This window comes from Pan troglodytes, chromosome 16 (assembly GCF_028858775.2).
Source record: "Pan troglodytes isolate AG18354 chromosome 16, NHGRI_mPanTro3-v2.0_pri, whole genome shotgun sequence".
Classification (NCBI taxonomy): Eukaryota; Metazoa; Chordata; class Mammalia; order Primates; family Hominidae; genus Pan; species Pan troglodytes.
Genome location: NC_072414.2, coordinates 61,398,852 through 61,419,347, shown reverse-complemented (window position 1 = coordinate 61,419,347; position 20,496 = coordinate 61,398,852). Strand labels below are relative to the sequence as shown.

The 20,496-nt window shown below is 45.0% G+C and overlaps 2 protein-coding genes and 1 long non-coding RNA gene across 19 annotated transcripts in view; 1 reads left to right on the top strand and 2 right to left on the bottom strand.

Moving 5' to 3' along the window:
• The window catches only part of KIF23 (kinesin family member 23), a 34,225-nt gene extending 31,760 nt beyond the window's left edge, over window positions 1–2,465 (bottom strand). For 5 of the 11 annotated variants that reach the window (XM_054667023.2, XM_016928435.4, XM_063794184.1 and 2 more), the window contains exons 1-2: window positions 2,233–2,436; window positions 647–716 (exon numbers count right to left, since the gene is read on the bottom strand). In XM_054667023.2, the coding sequence (XP_054522998.1) occupies window positions 647–716; window positions 2,233–2,243 (81 nt within the window). In that variant the 5' untranslated portion in view covers window positions 2,244–2,436. Of the gene's footprint in view, window positions 1–646; window positions 717–2,232 lie in introns of all 11 variants that reach the window. The other 6 variants (XM_009429440.5, XM_016928434.4, XM_063794183.1 and 3 more) reach the window with 3 other exon arrangements.
• A 32-nt stretch (window positions 2,466–2,497) lies between these two features.
• LOC104002359 (uncharacterized) lies at window positions 2,498–19,867 on the top strand. Its single transcript, XR_001710039.3, has 4 exons — window positions 2,498–2,557; window positions 15,764–15,818; window positions 17,826–18,029; window positions 19,023–19,867. It is a non-coding gene; the product is annotated as an uncharacterized LOC104002359 (long non-coding RNA).
• The window catches only part of PAQR5 (progestin and adipoQ receptor family member 5), a 107,960-nt gene continuing 96,614 nt past the window's right edge, over window positions 9,151–20,496 (bottom strand). For all 7 annotated transcript variants that reach the window (XM_024349269.3, XM_024349266.3, XM_024349271.2 and 4 more), the window contains 3 exons: window positions 19,207–19,303; window positions 16,676–16,817; window positions 9,151–13,218 (listed from right to left, as the gene is read on the bottom strand). In XM_024349269.3, coding sequence (XP_024205037.2) covers window positions 12,977–13,218; window positions 16,676–16,817; window positions 19,207–19,303 — 481 coding nt within the window. In that variant the 3' untranslated portion in view covers window positions 9,151–12,976. The remainder of the gene's footprint in view (window positions 13,219–16,675; window positions 16,818–19,206; window positions 19,304–20,496) is intronic.

Genomic DNA, 20,496 nt, shown 5'->3' with positions numbered 1-20,496 from the left:
GCTGGGATTACAGATGTGAGCCACCGCACCCGGGCCTACAGAGACATTTTTGAAAGCAGGGGAGGGGGCTTGAGGAAAACTCATTCAGCTGTGTGCAAAGCACCCGGTTCCCTTAACTCAGAGCCAGGGACCCACTCCAGTGGCAGCGAGGGATAGATTTAAAATACCTCAGAGCAAAGAACCCTTTTTGTTTGCCATTTGTTGTTTTGTTTTAAAATTCTTATTCTTTTTGCCTGCTTCATTTTTTCTTCATAATTTAACTGAATTAAACTTGGTCCCAAGAAGTTTGGAACTCTCCTCATGCCATCAGTTACTGTATGGCATGAACTCAGTTCATATTCTCTGGGATGAATATGAACCCAGTTGGAGATTTTTAATTATCTAACTCTCCAAATTATAATTACAGAAGGTATGTAGTTGACAACCAAAGACTTCATTTTACTGGACTAATTTAATTAATCTTATAGAGAAAATTTCACAGCTAGAACTAGTTTTACACAATGTAGTACATCCATTTAACTAAATGTTCTTTGATTATACTTCCACATGTCTTCTTCTTTCCCTTCCAAGCATACACGTAAGACAGAAAGGACTGAAGAGATAAGTTTCTTAAACACACACACATAAATTCACAGGGATACCTTACCCCAACTGGGTCTTTAAGGTTCGTTTGGGACCCTTTTTTCACGGTAGGTTTCCGGGGTGTCTTAGCTCTCCTGGTCATAGATTAAAAAATAATAATAACTTTTTTTTCAGTTCAACACGAATACAAAAGCCTCACCTAAAACTTATACAATCTTTCTAGGTTATCTGTAAATTATCCCTTAGCAGTTGCAAAACACTGCATCCCAAATAACATTAATAATCATAGTAGCAGAGTGTTTGTGGCATGCGTAATCCAAAAGTAATTAAAATTTGCTTTAGAATACATTTTTGGTACCAAAGCTACCTACTTATTCTCTGATTAGTTCTATACTTAAAATGGATTGCATATTTTCTTGAGCAACAATTTAACAGAGGCACTACAAATTATAACTGCCCACACTTTACAGACTGACAAGCGATTAACTTCAATACACTATAAAAATGCACATGGAGGAAACCATTCTTTCGTCAAGATTTATGCCTGTACTTTCAAGGAACAACCAGTCATTGAATGCTCAAAACATTACTCTTTGTCTCCAAACAAAATCTGGTCCCAAACTGCCAATTTCTTGGTTTCTTAAGTAGGGGCAATCAAAAAGTTATTTTGATTGATTTCACCATTTCTCTAGCATCTCATCTTTTTCCCTTCACATTTATCTATAGGCTAGATATACATTTAACACATTAAAATTAAGTAAGATTATTGGCTTCGACTGTAGTTTAAAAATATTTTTCCAAACATATTCTCAGATGAAACACAAGCAAATTCGTGTTATTTAGTGCAAAATACTTTGTGGTGGGCTTAAGTTAAACTCAACGTATATTTCTTATATATAATTTTTTTCATCTAAAGATTTTGACTTCGGCCTCTTAATAAACAAGTTGTCTTTTGCAAACGACTCCCTAAATGGTAATAAAGCCAATCCTCTCCTTTGCACGACAAATATTCCTTTACCCAGGAATGATGCTGCGCCGAAAATATTGGCTTAGGAATGTGGGCGGAGGTTCTCTGCGGCCACAAAATACAGCAGAAGTAACTGGCCTGTGTAAGCGGATGGGCTCGGCCTCAAGGACAGGGTGCTCGGCTGAAAAAAAAGCTAGCGGCGATCACCGGTGCCAGGGCTCTCCAGAAACGGAGCCCATCTAACCAATGCCCAGCACACTCGCTCTGCTCCACACACGAGACCACCTCCGACCCGCACTAAGTTGGCCAACTGCACTCTGGAGGCGGCGGCAGCCAGCGAGGGAGAAGGGGAAGGCTGTCCCGGGACCCCGAGGAAGACTGCCCCGCCCCCGGGAACCGGGTGCGGCATAAAACAACCCCGGCTCCGGGCCGACCCTTCCTGGCCCCTGGAGGCCCAGGCGGGGCGGCGGGGGGCGACGCGGCAGGGGTCTCCGCGCCCAGGCTCCCGCGGAGCGGCCACACGTGGAGGTTCCCATTTTGGGGTCGCGGCCGCAGCAGCACCGGGCGGGATGCTGTCCGCGCTGCCCGCGTACGGCCGCGGCCTCAGTGGAGACGCCTGCCCCCAGCCCCGCGGCCTCGGCCCCCGTCCGCCCTCCCTCCCTGCTCGGCGGCCTCGTACTCACGCTGACTTCATGGCAGCAGGCTCCACGCCGCCCAAACGCGCGTGCGGGACGGCTGGCTGGCGAAGACTGCGGGACGTTAGGACCGGCAGCAAGAACTAGAACTCCGCGGCTAAGGCGCGGTGCTCTGCGAAGCCGGCGGCGACGCTAAGAGCCCAGGTGAGCTCCCGCCTGGCGCATTTCAAACGGGCCAATCAGCGCCCGTCCGCAGGGAGAGGCAGGACCTCCGCGGAAGTGACTGCGCTGCCGGAAGTGGCGCTTGTCTCCTAGGCGACCGACGCTGAAAGGGCCGCGGAGTCGCGTGTCAGGGCTGGAGGGAGATCTTGAGGTATGGTATTTAAACTCTTCCGCCTTGCGATGACGAAACTGAGGGTTTCTTTTCCTCCATCACAAGAAGTTCAATGGAAGGGCCTTTCCAGGGTTGATTCAGAGGTCAGAATGTCGTTCTGGTGAAAAGTGTTGTATTCCTGTGCTGTGCCCTGCTCCAAGTCTCAGGCTCCGTCTCTCTGGCTCCCAAGTCACCACATTATCTTGGCGTCTTTTCTGTCTCTGATTCACCTTTCTTGGGTTTCCCTCCAGCTCTGTCCTATATGTACATTATTTTATCAAATCTTTTTTTTTTTTCCTTTTTCATTTTTTGAGGTGGAGTTGCTCTGTCGCCCAGCCTGGACTGCAGTCTTCAGCTCACTGCAACCTCCACCTCCTAGGTTCAAGCAATTCTCTTGCCTCAGCCTCCCGAGTAGCTGGGATTACAGGCGCGCACCACCACGCCCAGCTAATTTTTGTATTTTTAGTAGAGATGAGGTTTCACCATATTGGCCAGGGTGGTCTAGAACTCCTGACTTAAGGTGATCTGCCTACCTTGGCCTCCCAAAGTGCTGGGATTACAGGCGTGAGCCACCGCGCCCGGCCTATTTTATCAAATCTTGATTGTGTTTGATCCTGGCCTTACGGAGATGAATAAAATTTGGTTCTTACCCTTAAGGGGCAACCTTTTGAACCTACTCTTGCCTTAGATGAACTGATTCTATATCACTTCCGTCTTTGACCCTAAGCCGATGACTACCAAATACACATCTACACCTGGGCTCTCATGGAACTCTAGCCCCTTCTCAACTTCCTAAAGGACCACAGCACTGGTAAGGATAGTCACAATATCCTTGGCCAATATTGTTGGTGCTCAGGAAACGACACCCCAAAGTATGGCTCTTTGGCACACTGAGTGCTTTGAACTAAAGAAGACTGAAAGTGCCTCAGAGAAGCCTTAAAAGCAAAGTCTGTCTCTGACTTTCTCCTGCCCTCTTGTCTCCCACCCCTCTGTGTCTCCTAAAGCAAATAATAGAAACCGGAATTTCTGTTCCCCAAGGCAGGTCATGGAAACTAGAACCCCTTTTCTCCCAAGCAAGCCAGAAACATTATTCTAGAAAAACCTAGAAATATTAATCTAGCCTTCCCCCACCTTTTTGTTTAAGAGCTGGCCATAAAGACATTCTTTGATGTACCTTGTCATAAGACCCTCGTTCCAAAAGGGTCTTGCCCTACACTCAGGAAGAAGGAAAGCTGCAAAGAGAGGCCAAGAAGAATCTGAACAGACAGGACTTGCTGGATTCCTCCTTCAGTCTGTTACTACTAGATCATACTCCTTTTGTCCAATCACATTTCTACACAGCTGTCCATTCTTCATCTCATCTAAGCATAAAAATGGACAGCTTTCCCTGGGTCTTTGGGTCTTCATTTCTGAAGGCACTTACATCCCATAAAACTGTGATTCAATAAGTTATCCATTTATCTTGCTAACCTGTTTTTTGTTATGGTAGTGTCAGCTGTGACCCTTAAGATGGGTAAAGAAAAGTATCACACCTTTTCCACCCCTACATTGCACATTAGGATGGTTCCAACTTTTCCTATTACAGATACAGCTATAGTGAATGAATGTGGAAATTTATACAATGCAGGTAAATATGTAGGACACATTTCTAGAAACAGAATTGCTGAGTCAGAGAGTATACATATGTGTAACATTTCACAGATATTGCAAATCATTCTCCATAAAAGCTGTCCAAATGTACACTCCCACCAGCCTGTATGAGAGTGCCTATTTCTCCACAATTCTCAAAGTGTTATCAAACTTTTCAGTAGATACCAATCTATTGATATCTCATATCAATTGGTGAGAAAAAACATGTAGTTAAATTTTTCATTTATTTTCAGATAAATGTTGTCTATTCATATATTTTAGAGCCCTTTTGATTCCTTCTCTATCAACTGTGTTCACATTCTTTGCCTCTTTGTTCTATTGGTTGTTCGTTTTTCTTAATCTGTGAAAGTTCTTATATTAAAAAAAAATTGGTCCTCATCCAAAACACGAGTTTAAATACTTTTATTTTTCACATTTTGGTTATTTTTATTTGTATATGTTTTGTGACAGCTTAGAAAAAATTTCAGGTAGACAGATTAATCCGTCTTTTCTTTTATGGCTTCTGTTTTGTGTCATACTGGAAAAATACATCCATTCTGAGTTTTTATTTTATTTCCCATTTTTTGTTTCCTAGTGCTTTTATTGCTTTGCTTCCTATGTTGAAGTCTTTGAATGATTAGGACTTTGTTGTCAAGCTAGAGTTTGGTATTTTGTTGGTTTGTTTGTTTTGTTTTGTTTTTTGAGACGGAGTCTGTCACGCAGGCTGGAGTGCAGTGGTGCAATCTCGGCTCACTGCAGCTTCCGCCTCCGGGGTTCAAGCAATTCTCCTGCCTCAGCCTCCCGAGTAGCTGAGACTACAGGCATGTGCCGCCATGCCCGGCTAATTTTTTTGTGTTTTTAATAGAGATGGGGTTTCACCATGCTGGCCAGGCTGGTCTTGACCTTCTGACCTCAGGTGATCCACCTGCTTCAGCCTCCCAAAGTGCTAGGATTACAAGTGTGAGCCACTGCACCTGGCCTAGAGTTTGGAATTTTTATCATTTAGGAATTGGGCTTGGTTGCTGACTACTTATATCCTAGTTGCTCTTCAGTTTAGCTTCTACCTCAGACTCCATTGGAACTCTTGTCACCAAAATTACCACTTCCTTGATGCTAAATCTATTTGACCTTTGTCTTACTTGGCTTCTTAACAACACTAAAAAATGTTGCCCATTCCTTTCTTCCCATGCCTTTATTTTTTCTCCTAGCTGTCTAGCCCTTCTTTCTCAGTCTCCTTTGTGAGTTCTTTTTTTCTCCCTTAAATGTTGGGGCTCAGGGTTTAGAGCTGGTCACTAGGTGTGCCTTTTCCCTAGGCACTCTCAAGCACTCATATGGTTTCACATCCCATTCATGTTTGCTCTTCTGAGCTCCAGAGCCATATATCCAACTGTCTTCTGGATTCTCCACTTCGATATCCCACAAGCATCTCACATCTAACACATTCTAATCTCTTCTCCCAAACTTGCTCCCTCTCAGTGGATGGCATCCACCAAGCCAGAGTCTAAGGCAACATTGTTAGCTTTTCTCTCTTCTTCTGTCTCAATATTCAATCACTAAATCTTAACAGTTCTACCTACTAACTAGCCAAATCTCCAAACCGCTCCACTTTTCTCTGTCTCCTCGGCCACCATCTTCTCTTGTCTGATAAAGACAGCAGTCTCCTAACAGGCCTCTCTGCTGCCACTTTCCAATTCAGTTTCCATTTTGCTCATCTCTAAATCATGGATCTGATTATGTCACATACCTATATGAAACTCTGCAGTGGTTCCCCATTGTTGGAGACCCACCACAGGGCCCTGAGGCACTTCCTCTGGGGCTCATCACCCATCACTGCCCCCTGTCCCCTCTAGTCATGTTGAACTGCAGTGCCCTGAACACGCTGGGCTCACACGCCATTCTCTGTGCTGCCACGCTCTCCTCCCTCCTTTCCTCTGACAATGCCTTGCCTTCAGTTCTCTGCAGATCTGCCAGCTACCCTGCTGTGGATACTGGGCCCCGTAGTACAGCCCCCACGCCCCCAAAACTGCCCTTTCCCACTCACTGCACCTGTTGACTTGTTTCAGCACTCACATTCCAATTGGCAGTCACTGTTCATTCCTGTCTCCTCTACTGGCTTATCCCCACAGCCTCACTAGATGGCATTGTTGCATGCCCAGTGCCTAGCAGTGCAGGTGCCCCATACATGGCTTGAAGGGATGAATGAATCATCCCTTCAAAGAACGCTCCAGTTGAGGACCCAGTTACGTCGCACCACCTCCAGCTTCTCTTCAGGCCAGTTTCTTCTTCCTCCCTCACTTCTGTATTAAAGTTCTCTGGCTTATTAATTTCCTTAAAACTACCAAATAATTACATCATTTTTCTATTCAAAAATAGCAAAGGGCTACCTATAGCCATTAAAAGATTTGCATTTTACCATAGAATTAGAGATCCAGATCAGGAGTGCGTGTAGGAGGGTGGGGAGAAGAGAACTGAGGGGCTTTTTTCTTTCTAAAGTCAAGTATTTTAGGTATAATTTACATACAGTAAAATGGACCCTTTTTAGTTGTATCGTTATGTGTATTTGACAAATATATAGTGTGCTGTAACCACAATCAAATGTATATTTCCATCACAGTGGAAAATTATCTGGGCTGCCCCTACTCCCAGGCCTTGGCAACGACTTTTCTGATTTTCTTCCCTATACTTTTGCCTTTTCCAGAATGTCTTTTCTTTCACTCAGCATAATGCTTTGATATTCATCAATGTGTTGCATGTACCAGTAATTTGTTCCCTTTTTGTTGCTGAGTCTATTCCACTGTATGAATGCAGGACAATTTATTCATTCACCAGTTGGACATTTAGGTTGTTTCTACTTTCTGGAGATTATGAAACTGGTATAATTATTTGTGTAAAAGTCTTTATGTAGGTGTGTTTTTATTTCTCTTGGGTGGGATTGTGGGTCTTACGGTAAGTTTAACTTTATTAGAAACTGTTAAATTGGACCAGGCAAGTCTTATCCAAATCATTGAAGAGGGGCTGACACTACACAAATTCGAAACCATATATTAATCCAAACACCCAGATAAGCAAGTCCAGCTGTGGGAACCCAGTAAACACCAATGACCAGAAACTGCTGAAGCCCCGAGTGTTTGAGGGGAGGTGGTAAAATGGAGACAGCACTGCCTTGGGAGCTTGGACATGCTCCGCACACTGTTCCCTCCCAGGCCCTGCTGGTCACTCAGTGGCCTTAGAAACATTGTCTCAGGTTCCCAGGCCATGAATCTCTCTCGCCAGGCCATTTGTAGCATGAATGGTTAGATGTTAATGTTTACATACAGAAAACACAAATTAATAAAATCAACCTGGGTGTGTGTGTGTGTGTGTGTGTGTGTGTGTGTGTGTGTGTGTGTTGGGGAGTTGGGGGACTGTAACATTTACACAAAAAGAAACAAATGACTTGAACTATATTTCAAATAAATAACATACACAGAAAGGGGGAAATAACCCAGGTAACTGTGACTATTTAGAATCAAGCTTGCCCTCAGGGTCAAGACAAAAAAAAAAACTTGAAACGTTTTGAATTCTAATTAGTAGGCACAGACATTAGTTGGTAATTCTGAAACAACATTCTGTACATTCTAGGATTGAGCAAATAAAATGTATCATGGGCTGGGTGAGGTGGCTCATGCCTGTAATCCCAGCATGTTGGGAAGCTGAGGCAGGTCTATCACTTGAGGTCGGGAATTCGAGACCAGCCTGGCCAACATGATGAAACCCTGTCTCTACTAAAAATGCAAAAATTAGCCAGGCATTGTGCCACACGCCTGTAATCCCAGCTACTCAGGAGGCTAAGGCAGAATCGCTTGAACATGGGAGGCAGAGGTTGCAGTGAGCCAACATCGTGCCACTGCTCTCCAGCCCGGGCAACAGAGTGAGACTTCGTCTCAAAAAAAAATTAAAAAAAATAATAAAATAAAACATATTGTGGCTAATGGCAGTCAGCTTTCTCACTGTTGGAAAAGGGAGGAAAGGAGAAAAGGTGAAAAGTACCTGGGAATTCTTTGCACTATTTTGCAACATTTTTCTAAGTCTGAAATTGTATTTAAAAATGGTTGGACTATATCAGTGCTTCTGAACTCCCTTATATTAAAAATTACCTACAGCTTTAGCTAAAAATTTGAAACTACAGGATCACCTCCCCCACTGTGGGTAGTCTGTGTCAGTATGTTTGGGCCTGAGAATCTGCATTATACATCATCGAACAAATTTTAAAAGGGCTGAATTAAATAATCTTTGAGGGCCTTTCCTTCTGTGTTCTGGAGGAGGCAAAAAAATTCAGCCTGTTTCAGAAATCTGTTGCTTAGCATGAAGAGAATGAGCGTGGCAACTGTCTGAAGTTAATTTCTTATGAGTTGACACATTCCATACAAGTACCAAGAGACATAGAAAAGCCCTATAGGCAATTTCTCAAGGGAAAAAAAAATCAGGAAAATCTCAGGATTCTTCAAAAATCAAGTCATCCAGATATCTTCTGGAGTTAACATCCTTCCAGTAGAACAAGTACCTGCCAGCCTTGGGACCCCTCTACTTAGCTCAACCTGCAATCCCTTCCCCCGACAAGCTGACAAGGCTGGCTCCTTTTTGCCCATCAAGTCTTCCTCAAATGTCAGCTTATCAGAGTGACCATCAATTCACATGCCCTACTAGGCTTAGTTTCTTTACAGCACTTATTATCTGGATTCATCTATATATCCTGTCTGCCTGCCCAACCAGAACACTAGCTTCATTAGGGAGGGACATTGCAGGTTTTTTTCACTTGTGTATCCCCAGTTCCTAGGACAGTGGCCATTCTATATATCCTAAGCACTAACTATTCATTGAATGATTTACTGATATACATGTGTACAGGGATCTGTTTCTCACGGTGAATTAACATATTTGCAGTGTGGTAGATAAAACATAACCAAATTAAGTGGCAAACAGGATGACTTTATGATAATAAATAAATTCTGTTTATTTTTTTCTCTCACATAGTTCAAGAAAACCAGACATTAGTGTAAGTTGGAGAACATCTGAGTTTGGAAACAGGTCTTTGCCTTAATGGATTGTTGACTAGAAAATCAGAGGCCGACATTCAAATAATATGTTTTGAAGTGTTGTTGTACCGTGTTAATAGGTGTTTCATATAAAAAGGGTATCATGGACTGGGTGCAGTGTGGCTCATGCCTGTAATCCCAGCACTTTGGGAGCCTGAGGCAGACAAATCACTTGAATTCAGGAATTCTAAGCCAGCCTGGGCAGCATGGCAAAACCCTATCTCTATAAAAAGTTAGCCAGGCTTGGTGGCATGCACCTGTAGTCCCAGCTACTCAGGAGGCTGAGGTGGAAAGATCACTGAAGCCTGTCAGGCAGAGGTTGCAGTGAGCCAAGATTGCAACACTACACTCCAGCCTGGGCAACAGAACAAGACCCTGTCTCAAAAAATATTTTTTTTAATTAAAAAATGTTAAAGGGTACCATAAGGTACAAAATAGTGTCAAATGAAGGGTTTCTTGAACATATCTGACAATGCCATTCTACTACACCGCACCTACCTCAGAACCTCTCATATGAGCAAGTTTCTACTGGGCGGGGCAGCAGGGGGAACAACACTTCCAGAAAGACTTCAGCAGACCAAATATTTAAACCGCTTTATACTCAGAAGACCTCTAAATTTCCCATAACATCCTACCAACAATTACAAATTCTTTTTTTTTTTTTTTGAGGCAGGGTCTTGCCCTGTTGCCCAGTCTGGAGCGCAATGGCGCAATCATAGCTCACTGCAGCATCCAACTCCTGGGTTCAAGCAATCCTCCCACATCACCCTCCACAGTAGCTGGGACCACAGGTGTGCACCACCACAACCAGCTAGTTTTAACTTTTTTTTATAGAGACAGTGTCTGGCTCTGTTGCCCAGACTGGTCCTGAATTCTTGGGCCCAAGCAGTCCTCCCACTTCAGCCTCCCAAAGTGCTGGGATTACAGGCATGAGCCACTGCATCCAGCCACAGATTCATTCATTCATTCGTTCTTTCTTTGTTTTAAGACTAGTCAAGTGCAGTAGTGAGAAGAGGGGAAGAGTAGAACAAGGAGCTTGATCTATAACTGACTGCGAACAATCAATTGAGCTAACTCACTACCTTCAGACCAGCCACAAATTCATTTCTTTAGAAAAAAGATGAGAATTATTTTCTAAAAACTGAGCAATGGAAAAGGAACCCCTTCAATGGGTAAAGGGAGGTAAAGTTAACTGAATGGCCTTATTCATCATACACATTCCAGTTTTATCACAGTTGTAAGGTCTGGTAAATTTTTGAGTAGTGCTTCTCAAGCAAGGGGAGTGGGGAGAGGTACATCCCATTAGGAATTACTGCCACCCTCCCCACCATAGTCTTTTTTGAGACAATGCCATGGTGAGCAATTGTTACCAATGGGAATGTGTCACATGTCTTAAGTGTAGTGAGACACTTTTTAAAAATTAAGACCCACTCCAGTGAGGTCTTCAGCTGACCCCCTGCCAACCTTTTAGACTTTCTGAGATGGCTTGGATGAAATTATACTCACATTAGACATCTAATGCCTATTATTTAATACTTAATGATAATTAATATATTTGAACCCCTTCTCATTTTGCATAGGAAGCTTTCAAATCAGTGTTCTGCAAACTGTCGTAAAATTCTGATTTATAACACTGTCCCCAAAAGTATATAATGGGACTAAAGTTTACCAAACTTATAAAAATGTTATGAAACACTGGATCTTATTTTGTTGATTTAACATTTCATTTCCATCATTAAGCATGTGAAAAAGCAACATAAGCAAAGATTAAATAATCTAAAAATCCTTCAAATTGGTCACTCATTATTTCAGTACTTACTGAGCTAAACATTATTTTGTTACCTATAAAGGAGAGAATGTAAAACACTGTATGTCTTTGGCATTACTAGAAAGGGGTATTTAAACTTTGTACCTTTTTTTGCCATAAAATTGAAGTTACAGTAAGATGAAATAGAAGCTCACAAGCCCTGTTGGTGTGGAATTCCACTAATAATGTCAGATTGTTGCCAGAAAAACAAATTTTGTCATGCAGCTTGCAATTAATGTACCAAAAATTTACCAGCCCATATAATTTTATCAGTCTGCCTTCCCCAGAGGAAGTAAACAGATAATAAAACTAATGAAATCATATTTCTTAACCACTCTCATCCAATATAAATTGTTACTTGTCCTTCGAGTATTAGACAGTGAGCTGTTTACAAGGCCATTCAAATGTCTGGGCTAGTTAATGGTAGAGGCAGTAGTCTAAAATACGGAGTATTCCTGAGTCAGCAAAGAGGATCCTGCATTGTGAGGAAGCCCCCCTAAGTCATTACCAAGTGCAGATCTGGGTTTGATGGGCCTCTGTCAAAAGTTGTTTTGCATCCGCATTTCTGTGTTCCCTGAAAACACCATGAAATACTGAACTTTAATCAGTAATGCAACAAATGAGAAAATGCTCAGTGTTTTAGAACTATGTAGAGTAGAAAACTCTGGAACATAAAATGAGGTTACGCCTTAGTTGGTGAGTTGCTAAAACTTGAGATCAGGCGAAACAAAGCTGATAGGTCTAATGCCTTTTGGAACATGTAACGCCAGCAGTTCTTCAAGTTTGGCCTCTGGCCCTCCTGTATTAGAATCATCTGGGAGACTTGCTCCAGTGCAGATCTCCTCTACAAAACCTACATTTAACCTAGTGAAGCAGAACCCCCTGGTTTTCCCTAGGAGTCTGCATTTGTCACAAGCTTACTGGATGTTTCTGATTCATAGTAAAGCTTGAGAACACTATATGTGACCACCCCACTGGCAAGGTGATTAACTTCTTATGCATATGGATACTAAATTTTGCAACATATTTGAAATGCTGAAGCAATATCAAATGTATGACATCCCCAAATATAGCAATTTCCATTGGTTTAAAAGATGGCATATGAGCACAACCAATTGGGATTAACTCAGTCAACTCTTATGGTTTAACACATTTTACCTGCACTGAAAAATACTTTGCAGATCAAACTGGCAACCAGAAAACAGAACATAACAGAACACATGACACCCCGCTGTGGACTTTTAAGAAAAAAACTGACAAACTCCAAATCCATAATGACATGAGAACTTACACTTTGAAGGCAGAATGGACTTGTGGGAAGAGAGGACTCCCCTTCTGTTCTCCCTTCACTAGGTGGAGAAGGGAAGAAGGGCTCTCCCCAGATAGCTCTCTTCATTCTGGAATGTTTTGCCAGTCCCCAAGGCACTCAGTGACCAACTTTCTTTCACAGGTCCTCCCAGTGACTGACCTGGCTCATTCTCCGAAAGTGGTTGACAGGCCACTACGAGAGCTCTTGAGAGAAGCTTTGTGACATGAAATTCATCAAATGAAGCAAGATTCATTTTTAAAGAATAATACAAAGCTCCAGAGTAATATGCTTAATCCAAATGTTTAAATAGAATTTAAAACCACATTTTAAGTAAATTTAAAATTAATGAAATATCAATAGTTTGCCTTAACAAGGACTTGCTTGAACCATGTTCTCCTTTTAAAATCACACACACAGAATCAGTGTACATTTAGAGAAATTTCCCCAGCTGAATAACATTTTTGACATGAATTCATTCAAAAGACACCAACCATTATGAATATTTTAGGCCATGATAAGCTGTAACCACCTCCGGCTTATGGTGGTTAGGATGTTGCAGCTTAATGTTGACATCTGGCATGAAAAGCTTATGGTCTGAGTCATGTTTCTTTTTTATGTAATTCTGGCTTGGGAATCCGATACAGAGCAGCTGAGAAATAAATTATGTTGCTGAGGCTGAAGATGATGCACAGAAGTATGGCTCCAGCTATCTGAGAGAAAGAGAAGGGCTTGGAGGTGGCCAGGAGCCATTCCTTCCTCAGAGTCTTGTCCAGAAATATGGCTTCCATCTGCATGTGCGTGGCCAGGATCACACACACGTGAAACAGCTGGTGACTGTGACCTATGGCCAACACAAAAGGCCGTCAAGATCAGCAGTGAAAAGGAATGAGTACTGATACATGCTATGGCATGCATGCTAAAAATGATGCTAAGTGAAAGAAACCAGACAGGAGACCGCATATTATATGAAATCTCCAGAATATGCAAATCCATAAAGACAGAGAGTAGGTTAGAGGCTGCCTCAAGCAGGGGGTGAGAATAGGGGTTAACAGTGCATGGGTCTGATGGAGGGGATGAAAATGTTCTAAAACTGATGTATGGTGAATTTACTGAAAATATCATTAAATTGTATACTTGACATTAGAGAATTATTGAATATGTGAAATATACCTTAATAAATTTATTTTTAAGAAGCAATATGGGAAAAATAAAAGGCCCATCAGAGAAAACCAAATCCAAATTCTTTTTTAAAACAACTTATCCACCAGTCTCATTTTTCAGATGAAAAAATTAGGCACCAAAGTTCATCTCTTGAAAGCCAGCACTGATCAGCTCAGAGTCTCACTTCAGTGCTGAGGGAGAAGCTGGCTGAATTTTCTGTTGGCCACTAACCAAGTGGACCTCTCCCTACTGCCAGTTAGTCACAGATATGACCAGGACTCTTCCTCCCCAATGCCATGCTGGACCCAGCTCACATGGTGCCCTTCACAGAGGCTGGGAGCCCAGTAGAGGGTAGTGGGAGTGACAGGGACAGGGATGTGCTGGGTGGTTGGTGGTTGGTGAGAAAACAAATCCAATGCCTAGGGTCAGGGGCAGCTTTGGGGGACAACCCTCAGACCCCAGGAGTAAGGAGGCGACCACATGTGTTATGGGCTGAATGATGTCCCTGAAAAATACACGTGCTGAAGTCTTAAGCCCCAGAATGAGACCATATTTGCAGATAGGATCTTTACAGAAATAATTAAATAAAAATGAAGTCTCTAAGATGGGCCTAATCCACTATGACTGGTGTCCTTATAAGGAAAGGAGTTTAGGCCAGGCGCGGTGATTCACGCCTGTAATCCCAGCACTTTGGGAGGCCGAGGCGGGCGGATCATGAGGTCAGGAGATTGAGACCATTTTGGCTAACATGATGAAACCCCGTCTCTACTAAAAATACAAAAATTAGCCGGGCATGGTGACACGTGCCTGTAATCCCAGCTACTCTGGAGGCTGAGGCAGGAGAGTGGCATGAACCCGGGAGGCAGAGCTTGCAGCGAGCCGAGATCATGCCACTGCACTCCAGCCTAGGCGACAGAGCGAGACTCCGTCTCAAAAAAAAAAAAAAAAAAGAAAAGAAAAGGAGATTAGGACACAGACATGCACGTATACAAGAAAAAGATCATGTGAAGACAGATGGAAAGAACGGCCATCGACAAGCCAAAGAGAGAGGCCTCCGGAGAAGCCTACTTGCCAACACTTTGATCTCAGATTTCCAGCCTCCAGAATTGTGAGAAAATAAATTTCAGTTGTTTAGGCCACAACAGTCTGTGATACTTTGTTATGGCAGCCCTAGCAAACTAATGCAGCATAAGAGTTAAATAAGGTTTCTCTTTTGGTTTAAAAAAAAATAAAAAGGCTGGGCATGGTGGCTCACACCTGTAATCCCAGCACTTTGGGAGGCCAAGGCAGGAGGAGGGCTTGAACCCAGGAGTTTTGAGACCAGCCTGGGCAACACAGTGAGATCCCATCTCTAGAAAAATAAAAAATTCAGTGTTTCACCCCCAGGACCTATCTCAGAAGAAATATTCAATAAATGTGTCCTAGGAATGAACCGGCCTGGCCACCTCTACTATTAAGCAGGAGCAGAGTTAGGAAGATTGAGCAGGGGCAGAGAGGGATTCCCACCTCCAGCAGACTCTGTTAGTTAAGGACTGAGAATGTTCCAAATCTTGTTAATGATCTGTCATGAACTATTGTCTAGGAAATGTCCCCCAGAGGGGTGTTTTTCAGCTCTGTACCCCCAGGCCCAAGAGGATGGGACAGAGGTGAATAAAATGTTATTAAGAAACCTGAGTGGTAGCAAAAGAAGGCCCAGGGCCATTTTTCCTGCAACCCCAAAACTTGCTACACAGCCACCTCTACTTCATTAAGCGGGGCTGGGGAGGTGGACATGGCAGTCAGGATGCTGGTGACTCCAATTCCCTGGCCTCTCCTTTTCCTCCTTTTTGGAAATCTGTTCTCTAAGCATTTTACTAGTTACAACCCCTTCTGACACAACAAAAGAAGAAAAGGAGATAAAACTTTAATCAGATCAAACAAACTGCATCTGGCCACATCTTTTAGTGAGAGGAGATGGAAAATCAGGAACAAAATGGGCTTGGGGAGAAGCAAGCTTCCTGCCCTGGTGGGGACAATGACTGGCCCTTTGATTCCCATGTACTCACCTAAGGAACTCTCACCCCAAAGTCTTGTCAGCCTCACCAGAAATGATGCAAGGGTTCCCAGAGCCAGAGCGGAGGAGGCACATTCTGCAGGGACCCGCCCCTCCTTCCCTAGACAGAGCGGGGAAAGAACTCTGCCAGCAGGTGGAAACCCCCGTGACTCTGACACCTTCTCTCCACCAGATCACTTCAAACTTAAGTGAGCTCAGGTTCATCTGGAGGATGACTCGGCCTCTGTGTGAGTATTGGGTTTCACTCCTGGAGTTTCTGGTTCAGGAGGTCTGTGGTGGGGCCTGAGAATCTGCATGTTCTCAGATGATGCTGATGCTGCTGGCTGATGACCACCCCTTGAGAAACCACTGCTCTACCCTGAACCCCTGGCCCCCTCCCGTCCACCATGCTCAAGACAAAGAAAGATGCTTTCTCCCCTTTTCCCTTTTCTGCACAGCCCCCTGTTGTCTGGTATCCTCAGAGCCATCTTCATCCTTTCTTTCCTCTTCCTCTCCTCGGCTGCTCCCAATGTACTTTTTCCCTTCACATAGGATCTCTCTCACCCAGGCTAGAGTGCAGTGCACGATCATGGCTCACTGTAGCCTCAACCTTCCAGGCTCAAACCAACACCTCCCAAGTAGCTGGGACCACAGGTGCACGCCACCATGCCCAGCTAATTTTTGTATTTTTTGTAGAAACGGAGTTTCACTATGTTGCTCAGGATTGTCTTGAGCACAGTCTCAAGTAATCTGCCCGCCTCGGCCTCCCAACCTGCTGGGATTACATGCGTGAGCCACCATGCCCAGCCCCAATGTTCATTTAATCGTGGGATTCCATGTTCTGGATGACAATAAGACACACTGGCTCCATACCCCATCAGAATGCTTTAGGCTCCTGGGCCCACCTGCCCTCCATCCTGCCCATGCTACCTAACAATGCACCTGCTGCAGACATCCTGGCCTCTGTCAACTTGCAATGTTACTCACCTTGGCCTCTCTCTCTGCCCTTCCCTGCCCTTTGCAGCTACGTGCACTGGAGTCAGGGACAGGACCCTCCCCAGTCAGGAGGGCAATGAGCAGAGCAGCAGGGCTGTTGCCCACTCACCGATGTAGTCAAAGCGTCCAGGGGCTAGGCGTTCTGGCAGATGTGCAGAGTACAAGAAAGAGGCCAGGAGGGTCATGATCATGTGCTTCTGGTGGTACGAGGTGGCTTCATTTTGTGCACTCTCCCCTGGGAACAGGAATAGCTGCAGGTGTTTAAAGAAACATCAGGTCTTGAGAGGACAGGCCTGAGGCAGGCCCTCTTCCTTCTCAGCACCTGCATCTGGGACTTTGGGGGCTCTGACACCCACACATGTTAGCACACACACACAAACTCCAGAGGCCAAGGCCCTCACCTCCTCAGGTCTGTGACCTGGTAGAGGAAACTCAGGCACCATGTGAGCGGAGCTCCTATCCTGAGTGTGGTCGATTGAGACTCGAGACTATTGTATTTCAATCCCCCAAATACTCATGAGAGTCTTTTGGGTTATTTACTTAACTGAATCGGAGAGAAAAAGGAAAGAAGAAAGGAATGGGAAAGGAAAAGAAAGACAAAAATCCTATTAGATAATTGGTATTCCTTCTGGGGTAAAATGTAAGTAGAGTTGACTCTTAACATGCAGGCTAGGGGCATTGACCCCCTGCAGTCAAAAGTCCATGTACAACTTTTGACTCCCCCAAACTTAATTACTAATAGCCTCCTGTTGACTGGAAGCCTTACCTGTAACAAACTGCCAATTAACACATATTTTGTGTAGGTATTATATATTGTATTCTTACAATAAAGTAAGCTAGAGAAAAGCAAGTGATATTGAGAAAATCCTGAGGAGGAGGAAGAAGAAAAGGGGTCGGTCTTGCTGTCTCATGAGCGGCAGAGGTGGAAGAAAATCCATGTAAAGTTCCAACCCATGTTTAAGGGTCAACTGTTTGGTGGATTCACACTGGAACTCACTTTTTATCAGCACATCCACTGAACTGGTGCTCCTAATTAAGGCTTTAAGGCCTAGAAATCCCTGGAAGGCCTTCTGAGTCATCCAAAAGTATCAATGATGGCCACTATACTGTTTCAGAGCCAAGTATAGTTTTTGTATTATTGTTATAAACAGTCATAGTAGCCCCCACTTACCGAGGGCAGCAGGCCAGGCCTCTTACATGCATCATTTCACCTGAGCCACAATTATCATAAGGCAGACTCTATCTTCCCCATTTTGCAGGTGAGGAGGATGGGCCAGAGAGTGACTTGCACATCACTTAGTGAGAAGTGAAGTCAGGATCTGAATCCAGGCAGGCTGATTCCAGCATCAACATCACCACTTAGAACTGGACCTCCCCTTCCCTCTGCCCTCCTCTGACTCAGCCACATGCCAGAAGCACACGACGCTTGTCACAACACAGGACTTGCACTGCCTGATTTGGAGGTACATGGGACAGAATTGCTCTGTCTGCTCTTGGTTTCCTGTGTGTGGTCTGCGCCCTTGAGGAAGGAGTGAGGGGAACGGGCTGCAGCCCCATCTTTGGCGCTCTCCCAGACCCACAGAGGCAGAGCACAGAGAACGTGCTCAATGCCCCAGCTGCTGGGTGGAGCTCAGCCCCTCCCCTTGTCCCTCAGCCCTGCCATCTGGGCTTTATTCTTCAAGCCCACAGGACGCTGCCTCTAGGAGGGAACTTCACTCACCAGGTACTGGACAGGCACCGCAGAGCCTATCAGATCCATTGTTTTCCCCCTACAAAGGAGGGCTAGTACCCTTAAGTACAGATGAGGAAACTAATCTGAGGCTCAGAGAGTTGTGTATCCTGCCTGAGGTCACATAGCCAGTGAGCAGTGGGGCCAGAATTTGAACTCAAGCCCGTATGGTTTGAAAGTGCATGGACTTTCCCCTTCTAGTCCTACTTGTTGTCCCTCCTACACTCTCTTCCTTTATGCTCTCCATCTCTTTCCCATCGCTCCTTTAAGACCCTCATTCATGCCTTTTCCTTGATGATGGAACAATGCATTCCCGAACTCTTGCTACCAGTCAGCACTTGACATGTTCCCCGTGTAATCCTCCCCACAGCCCATGAGGTGTTATCAGGCCCAGCTTACAGATGAAGGAAATCGAGGCATAGAGAACTGGCCCAGGGACTGACAGCAAGTATTAGAGACCTGCCTGCAGAGCTCGCTCTCCTGCTCACTCCACTCAGCCCCAGGCTGCCTGTTCTATGACGTTCCCGAGCCCCCAGTCATATTGTCAGTCAGGGCCTCTGTGCTTATGCCATCTCCTAACCACTCCTCAATTGCCACCAAGGCAGCACCTGGGTGTGGGGGAAAGAAAGATAGATCAGACTGTTACTGTGTCTATGTAGAAAAAGGAAGACATAAGAAACTCCACTTTGATCTGTACTAAGAAAAATCTTCTTATTTATTTTCTCAGTCTCTCGTCCCACCTGACGAGAAATACCCACAGGTGTGGAGGGGCTGGCCCCCTTCACCTGGGTCTCGACTCCTGTTTTGTTCTACGGTTCCCATTGCAGTGCTGTGATCCCCCAGAAGCTCAGGAAAACAACTGACTTCCTGGTGTTGCCAACAGGCAGAGAGGAGATGCAGCCAGTCCTTACCCTGTAGAAGATGGGGAGGGAGTCCCAGGTGTACGGATAAGCAAAGGCGAGGACACGAATCACCTTACAGAGTCTGGGCTTCTGGATTTCAAGAAACCTAAATCAGGGAAGGAAAGTGGGGAGGAAATGGAATGAAAAGAGTATCAGCAAATTGCATACGCACATGCATGCACACCGAGGGCCTGGTCATCAACAGAGGACAAGCATTTTTCTACAAGCTCCTGTGGCCAGCAGCTTCTCCACCAGCCTCGTCCATTCCTCCCACCCCAATGGAAGTGACAAAACTTCAGATGCAAAAAGATCTCCAGGGACACCATCTCCTGACCATGGGAAGCAGTGGTGTCCAGACTAAGCCAGAAAGGAGGCGCTGGGCAGAAACCCTTCAAGGGCCAAGTTATGTAACTGCCAAAGAACCTTTTAAAACTCTAGTTGCTACAGGGACAGGGAACGGGTAGGGGGAATCAGGGGATCCACTGCCACAGACTCTTGGGGGGCACACTCTGCAAAGGCTGAGATGCACCCATCTAGTTGGAGCCCAGGTATTATCATGCAGGAGACCTGGGTTCAAGTAGGTGTTTGACCCTTGGAGAGCTTTCTGGAATATTTATACCACACACAGGGATACTTGGCTTGGGAAAACTAAATAAACGTGAGGTCTTTCCTTCTCTCCTTCATTGCCACCCTCACCCAAGCTCCAATCCAAAGACAGCTGACAGCAACATTAAAACAAGTGATGCTGATTGTTGAGAAGAGAGGCAGGTCCCCCCAGACAGAACATGACAGGGCCTCAGCTGACTTGGGCCCAGCCTGGGGCAGCAGCTCAGGGTATGGGGAACTGGGTAGCACAGAGAGCAGGCTGCACACTGGGAGGACATGGGGAGGGGCAAGGAGGGTCTCTGCACAAAATCACAGCCCTGAACTGAGGCCTGGGTAAGGAAGTGCTCATGGGCCCTGGCTGGGCCACCAAGGCCAGGTAGTAGGGACAGGTACAGTCCCCACATCAATGCTGAGGTGTACTGTGGAGGGCTGTGTCATCCCTTGGGGCCCACAGGGCTGCAGGGTAAGGAACCCAGCACAGTGGATGCACAGCCACACGCTGAGGCTCTTGGGATGGCTGTTCTGATGCAGTCTGTAAAGGCAATGCATGCATTTGGGCCCTTTCAGCCTTTGCTGACAGTTCTGCCCCCTATCACACTGGAGGGATGGGGTCTGTGGCCTGCTGTGGCTCCTACCTCTGCTCCCAAGAACCTCGGTCCCAGTCCACAAGCCTGTTCCTTCTCCTTCAAATGC